Below are 7,453 nucleotides of genomic sequence, written 5' to 3'. Positions count from 1 at the left end.
CTTTTTATATATTAAATTTCGTATAACCGAAGAAATAGGAAAGGGTCTCTCTATTACAATGTACAATACTGGTACGTGCAATGTTGCCAAATCGAACAGTATTTTGGTCCGCATTCAACATTCCGCTGTTCGACCGATAGAGGAACAGCACTGTGGATTGTTTGTCAATACCTTCGAGTTAGTTGATTTTTACTGGCTTTTATGTGTAAGGCAATCATTTTACGATGACACAAAAGACCAAAAAAGTATCCTGACTGTAAATGTGTCAGAGTGCTTAGTGTATCTGTATAGAGCATACTGATAATATTGTCAAGGAGAACGTCGTATATGTGTAATAATGCTACTTTTATATGCAAGTGAAGAATTCCATCTGTTTCATTAGAGAAAAGAATGTTTGGAACCCTAGCATTATAAAAAGTACCTAAGCTTTTCTAAATTAATCTTTTTTTAATCGTACGTTACCATGGATATTTAATACAAGTATCAATTTCATAAGTGTACAAATAAAACTTTATAATATAACAACAAAAAAGGACAGATAACCCTTGGTGCAAGAAAAGTTCCATAAATTGGCACTTTTAATCGGTAAGTACATAAAATAAACAATACTTTATATCAGTTTAAACAGAAATCTATTTAATTATGAATTTTTTTTAACAAATCGATTTAATTTTTTAAACAATATAATATATATGATAGTATGCACGCACGCGCGCCTATGTGTTAAGTAACAATAAATGTTACTATAAGGTTATTTATTATTTAAAATAGGATTAAGTATTATTACAAATACATTGTTAAGTTTTTATTAGAAAAACTGTCAAAAAATATTATTTATTATCATTTAATACAGAATTTGTACTTTGTTTTAGATACACTAAAAAATGTACATCAGAATGTCACAAGGAGATATAGGTGGTTTATATAGTAAAGATGAATACATCCGACAACTGTGTATCTTGTTTAGTTGATGCACAGAATATTTTCTTAGGCAATTGTCCATTTTCTTTATTGCATATCTTTATTCTTGCTCTTTCGGAGCATTCTCATTGTCATAAAGTACCCAGTGTTCATAAAATCACTTTTAATGAGGCTGAAAGCACGTATAAGAAGGTGAACTCTCTTTTGAGAAGGTACAGTGTTCTACAACTGACTTTCATGAACAATGAACCATTCGGGAAGTGGAAAACGTCAGGCGAAGGTTTTGGAAGAAAACTATTGGGACTGCAGTGTCTGCACATATAGGAATACAGCAGAAGCATTTAAGTGCCTCATGTGTGACGTCCGAAAAGGAACTTCTACGCGGAAACCCCGCATTAATCCCCAACTTGTGGCACAACAGGTTACAATAATACATAGTATTTCATTCCAATCTGTTTCCTGTATATTATAAATACAATAATGTATAATATTATAAGTTGAAGAATACAGTTACATTAATATTAATTTATGTGTAGGTTGCACAGCAACAATATGTACCACTTTTGAAGCCAGGAAAAAAAGAAGGTGGAAGTGGGGGTAGTACAACTAGTAGTGGTAAAGAAAAGGACCGTAAATTGGACAAACCAAGACGTAAAAATAGGTATCCACCCCGTCTTAAAAATATAGATCGTAGTACGGCTCAGACCAATGAAGTGACAGTAAATAATGTTACTGTTGTTATTACTGAATATAAGCCCAAAGTGAAAAAAAGTTCAGATCAGTCTGGTTTATCTAGCAGTGCTTCTTCTGAAAATGGAAGTCAGCATGATTCTAATCAAGACTCTAGAAGTCTAGATATAGGAACGGATGCTTAGCTCAATGCTATATCACATATGTGTATGAATTAATCTAATTAATATATTGTATAATGTATGTCAGTCTCTATGGACTATGGTCCATTATGTAGACAAAAACAACCACTTTGTCTATATGTTGCAGGTTACATAACATTCAATGAGGTCAGACGTTTTATGCTATCAGTGGAATCATTGAATTATGTTTTCAATATAATGTAAGAAATATGTATGCATTGTTGTTTCATACTGACATCAAAATTGTCTGTTTCATAACAGTAATCTTTACATCCAGAAACATCAACTGAAGTTAGTTGTACTTAATCTTATTTATTTGATAGTTTGACAGTATTCTAAATTAATCTTTAATATTTAATTAAATATTTTAGATAATTTTATTTTTGCAACTTCGGATATTACTTATTCTACTTATATAATATTGACTGTAACAAATGCATTATATGTCTTCATATGGTAAATGGAATTTGGTATATCCATTGTTGACATAACAATGTCCACACGACTTTCATTGAATCTATAACACCACTGCCAGAAAGCATGTTGTAAGATTATTGTTAATTAGAATATTTTAACGAACTCATCTATGTATAATATGAGGTATTTAACTTGTTTATTTAATAATTACTGTGACGGAGAATTACGAAACTGGCATTGGTACGTATACACCTTTATCCCATTCCAAATTATCTATAAATTTGATCTGTTCCAAGTTTATACTTTCATAGTAATTAATTTCACTAATGCGGGAATTTTTTATTTATATATAGATATATATGAAAGATTATGCAATTAAAGTGCGTAATATAACGCGTAATATAAAGTAAAATAAGTAACACATGGTTTTACATAATTTAGGTAATATCTGAATCTGTAACAAAAAATTTAGTTAACTTCGGTTGCTCATAATTTTTATTACGTTGAAACACATCAAATGTAACTTTTACGTACTTCTTCATTGCCCATAGTTTAACGATAATAGAATATATAGATTCAGTATGATGTTAATCGAAAATATTTGACCAATTTATTAAATATTAATTTCCTTAAGTAGTACAATGACAATTATTGGAACAATGTTATGGAACACTACCTTTTCTTTCTTTATTACTGGTATTACAGTAGAGCATAAAAGCTGCTAAGCTTGCTCATGTTGGTAACTACCCAATCACTTATAACTGTGATTTATAATTCTTTTTATATTTATTTTTACATATTTTACGTTACCAGGTAAGAAATAGTATTGCTGAATTGAATCACACAAAATTTATTGTGACTATAAGGACCATAAATAACATGATTATTTCATAAGTGCATGGAATTATAAAATGCTATACAACCAATTCTTTTTAAATTCATGTAAAATATTTGTATGCTAGCTAGATTGAAATATAAAAAGTAATTTATCATTGAAGTTAACATTCTTCATCATAAACATGAAAGTAAATAAAACTTTTACAAACATTTATACATACAATTACATTATCCAGATGAAAAACTAAAAAGGTATATAATAATGCAATGTTTAAAAGAATTTGTAACATGAAAAAAAATGAAATTGTAGTTGTCACTACATGAATTGTTCTTTATAAATGTCACCAATTTTATAAATTTTATAAAATAAAAGACAATGTTGCGTTGAATAGAAACAATATTTTAACTTTTTATGATTTTAACTTTAAATGTCTAAATCAGTTTTGTCTTAATATATATTTGCTTTTCACAAAAAAATTAATTTCAGTAACAAATTATTTTAATTTATTTTGTACAATTTGAAAATTATTGATTCAAAACATAAAAATGTTTAACTAATTTAACAATTTCTTATATATTTATGATATTGGATCAATACAAATCAAAAGTTTCTACCAATTGTTTTCAATGTGTAAAAAATGTGTTAAAAAAAATTGGATTTGTGTGTGTTGTAAATTATTAGAGCAGAATTACTATGTTGTACAGATTGTAAAACTTTCGAAAAATACTGTTGAAATTAACATTATATTATTACAAGGAAAAAATAAATTACATGTTTTAAGAGAAAAAAATTTTAGTGCAGCCTTCTGAATATGGTCCTTTTTGACGTTTTATTTATATCAAAACAATATACAATGAAAAATAGCACAAGTACTTTTGATTTGCAGTCTTTGTGTAATTCACCATTATCATTTGCATTGTACGCATTTACTTACTTTTTTCCTTCTTTTTAGATATTATATTAGGCTTATCTGCATTCAAAATCATTGAATCCATATTTTCAGTTACATCCATCATTTCTTCCTTTTTTTCTTGTTTTATCCTTATATCATGGGTATTATTTTGTGATGCAACACACTTCCTATCTTGAAATCTTTCACGTACTATTAAAAATAAATATTGAAAAATGTAATATGGAAACAATGATAAATTATACAAAAATATAGAGTTATACATAACCGTACCTTGTGATATTTCCGAAAAATCAAATACTTTAAAATTGTGTGCTTTATTATCACCACCAGCAGCAAATATAAAAGGACTATCTGGATTTGATGCAAGACATAATAAAGCACCAAGACTACTTTTCAATTCCAAAACAAACCACGGCTCTATATTATTGATTATATCCCATACTTTTATGACACCATCACTTGAGGAGGTAACAAGAAAACCAGGACAGGATGAACTAAGAGATAAACCTAAAATTACAATATAATAAATTTAGTTATAATTCATATTTACATAATTTTTGTTTATTTTTAAATTTCTTCTTTAAATTTACCTGTGACTTCTTTTGTGTGAGCCTCTATATTCCAAATTGGTTCTTCTTTTCTAATATCTATGTATTGTAGATATCCAATATCAGTACTGACCTAAAACAAAAGGAACAGATAAAATTTCTATTAATATGTCTGTAATGATGTAAATTTTGTCAGTTATAAAAGTTAATATATTTACTATGCAGTAATTTGAATCAAAATGGTTCCACAATACTCTTTCCACTTCTCCCATTGCTGTCCAAGATTTTGCAATTGTTTCATATCTACAGTCAAATAATCTCACCATCCTAAATAAAAAATTAAATGTGTAAGAATTTAAATATGATTGGAAATTTCTATAACTGATTAAAAATTTATAGACATACTTGTCTGCACAACCTGTCAATAATTGATGTGTTTCCATTGGATGCCATTTTAATGATTGAACTTTTTCATTAAAAGAAGTAAATTTATTGACAGGAGTTCCATTTTCTAAATCCCATAATAGAACTGTTTGGTCAACTGATCCACTAGCCAGAACATGCCTGGAAAAATATTTACAGGGCTGTTTCATTAGTGAACATATAAAATTTTAATTAATCCGTTTCAGTCATAATTTAATACTAACATGTAGTTTTCATTCCATGCTAAATCTAACACAGCATCCCTATGTCCAATTCGTTTTTCATTTTTCTTTTTATTACGTTTTCGACCAAGTGTATAGACTGGTTCTAAACAATCTATTAAATCTAAATCCCATACTTCTATTATAGGTGTCATATTACCAATTGCACATAAATTACCTGCAATAATAGAAATATTTGCATTAAAACTTTCTAGTTGTATCAAAATATCTTATACTTACTTGGCATTGAATCTGAGGGATCAAAGTTAAGCCATTCTATGCACAATGGGAATGATGGTAGCAATATATCATGATGACAATAAAATGAACCCTCAGCTTCATTATATACTGAAAAGTATTTAAATGTATATTTTAAAAGTTATTTATGATTTCTAGTTTCTTTCTAAAAAAATATAATTTCTGTGTAATATACAAACCAAATACTTCCAAGATACTAGCATCTTCTTCAACATTTCCTACTAATACAAAATTGTCATCACTTTTAATAATATCATCTTCTTTCTCTGAATCATTGTCCTCCTCTGTTATAAGAGGATCTTTTCCACCTTTGCCAAAACTTGCAATATTACCAATATTGCAATGTACATTACCCGCTATATGTTAAAATAAAAATTACAAAAAGAATTACATCATTATTGCTAATATGATATATAATATTCTTTATCCTACATTCATCATCATATTTATCAAAATTATATTCATCTGTTTCGGATATATCAAGTTGAGATTCTGTTTGATTCTTTTTTGTCACAACTTCATCATTTTCATCATTTTCCTCATTTGAATCATTTTCAGCATCTCTGAAAAGATATAAGTATTTCTACAATTGTTACTTTTTAGTTAAACTACCACATATTACCATAATACCTACTGTAATTCAGATTGTGTATGTTTTATGATTTGCTGTAATTCTTCTGGAGTTAATTGAACCTAAAAAATTAAAGCAGTAATATTCAACACCTGAAATTTAATTAAAAATTTAGCGATTTATTTGAAGTAATTAACCTTCTCTGGGTTTGTCGATGCAACACCTTTTCTCACCCAAGTTGTACACGGTATTACACTCATTTCTAATTACTCGTTATTTACACTAACGTTTACACTGAAAATATTAACAATTGTTTACGAAAATTTAAGTACTAAAAGTAATACAAAAATGCACGTGGCCAATACTTATCTATCACTACGTATAGTAAATATACAATTTCGATTCGATGTATCGATTTTATAATGCACTATGTGACGTATTTAATATAATAACGAACTTAATAATTTTTGGTCAAATATGTAATTAACTTATTTACAGCATATATTAATGTAATAGATTATATAGAATAACTAATATATTACATCTAAAATTAAAACATTTTATTCATTTGAAGCAAGGGTTTTGTGTATTCCTAAACTCATCTGAAAATTAGACAAAGAGTGTCTCTGAAGTGACCAACTGTGCATTTCGACAAAAGAAAAACATTCACACAATAATCAGCTGTGTAATTGTTATTAATAAATAACAGTTGTTTATATTGTTACATCTTGCTTTTCATACTGTACTGCACCGGTGAGTAAATTTATACTGTTTTGAATTGTGGTTGTTTAATAACGATTTGAGTTGATACAAATTCGTCGTAGTATAACAGTTTCATAACCTTACAATGCGAATTCTTTATTCTAGCATAGATTGTAATAAACGACGAATAAATGATGATTTATGTGTAAATTTCAGTTTTATAAAATGAATAGTTCATCGGATCCTAGGCGACCAGAACGAGAAATTCGTTATAAACCCACTGTGTCAAGCAGTCAGGCACAACCAGGCGATAATTCAACTCCCGACTATATGAACATATTAGGAATGATCTTTAGCATGTGCGGTTTAATGATGAGATTAAAATGGTGTGCATGGGTAGCCTTATATTGCTCATGTATTAGTTTTGCTAATTCTAAAGTGAGTGATGATACTAAACAAATTCTTAGTAGTTTCATGTTGTCCATATCAGCTGTTGTAATGTCATATTTACAAAATCCACAACCCATGACTCCACCGTGGGCATCAGCAATACAATAAAGAGTTTTTTCAATTTCTGTGATGTTCCTTGTGTATTAATTATTTAATGCACTTTTTTTCAACATGTATAGGTATTCTATCAAACTAATGGAGCTAGGTTTCATTAGCAGAAATTAAAACTGTATTGAGTTTGTTACAATTAAATATTCTGTGGGTTGAAATATTAAAGTTAAAGAAAAATTGAATTCAGGTTTTTATTTTTTGAAAAGTA

At 28.2% G+C, this 7,453-nt stretch overlaps 3 protein-coding genes across 3 annotated transcripts in view; 2 read left to right on the top strand and 1 right to left on the bottom strand.

Moving 5' to 3' along the window:
* The window catches only part of LOC108573405 (WASH complex subunit FAM21), a 14,826-nt gene extending 8,482 nt beyond the window's left edge, over nucleotides 1–6,344 (bottom strand). Inside the window, exons 1-12 of the mRNA XM_017935847.1 lie at nucleotides 6,180–6,344; nucleotides 6,046–6,104; nucleotides 5,844–5,974; nucleotides 5,591–5,767; nucleotides 5,394–5,501; nucleotides 5,157–5,331; nucleotides 4,915–5,073; nucleotides 4,728–4,836; nucleotides 4,552–4,642; nucleotides 4,232–4,468; nucleotides 3,983–4,150; nucleotides 3,269–3,291 (exon numbers count right to left, since the gene is read on the bottom strand). Of these exons, the coding sequence (XP_017791336.1) occupies nucleotides 3,269–3,291; nucleotides 3,983–4,150; nucleotides 4,232–4,468; nucleotides 4,552–4,642; nucleotides 4,728–4,836; nucleotides 4,915–5,073; nucleotides 5,157–5,331; nucleotides 5,394–5,501; nucleotides 5,591–5,767; nucleotides 5,844–5,974; nucleotides 6,046–6,104; nucleotides 6,180–6,242 (1,500 nt within the window). The 5' untranslated portion in view covers nucleotides 6,243–6,344. The remainder of the gene's footprint in view (nucleotides 1–3,268; nucleotides 3,292–3,982; nucleotides 4,151–4,231; nucleotides 4,469–4,551; nucleotides 4,643–4,727; nucleotides 4,837–4,914; nucleotides 5,074–5,156; nucleotides 5,332–5,393; nucleotides 5,502–5,590; nucleotides 5,768–5,843; nucleotides 5,975–6,045; nucleotides 6,105–6,179) is intronic.
* On the top strand, nucleotides 1,020–1,796 carry LOC108573479 (YY1-associated factor 2). Its single transcript, XM_017935937.1, has 2 exons — nucleotides 1,020–1,342; nucleotides 1,458–1,796. Exons 1-2 carry the CDS (start codon nucleotides 1,166–1,168, stop codon nucleotides 1,794–1,796), a joined length of 516 nt encoding a protein of 171 aa, XP_017791426.1. The 5' UTR covers nucleotides 1,020–1,165.
* A 270-nt stretch (nucleotides 6,345–6,614) lies between the features above and the next one.
* LOC108573467 (protein Asterix) lies at nucleotides 6,615–7,242 on the top strand. Its single transcript, XM_017935923.1, has 2 exons — nucleotides 6,615–6,735; nucleotides 6,901–7,242. The coding sequence occupies exon 2, from the start codon at nucleotides 6,910–6,912 to the stop codon at nucleotides 7,240–7,242; it is 333 nt and encodes a 110-aa protein (XP_017791412.1). The 5' UTR covers nucleotides 6,615–6,735; nucleotides 6,901–6,909.
* Nucleotides 7,243–7,453: the final 211 nt, after the last annotated feature.

Source organism: Habropoda laboriosa, unplaced genomic scaffold, assembly GCF_001263275.1.
Source record: "Habropoda laboriosa isolate 0110345459 unplaced genomic scaffold, ASM126327v1 scaffold92, whole genome shotgun sequence".
NCBI classification, from domain to species: domain Eukaryota; kingdom Metazoa; phylum Arthropoda; class Insecta; order Hymenoptera; family Apidae; genus Habropoda; species Habropoda laboriosa.
The sequence above is the reverse complement of the archived record's forward strand: the minus strand, read 5'-3'. Positions and strand labels throughout refer to the sequence as shown.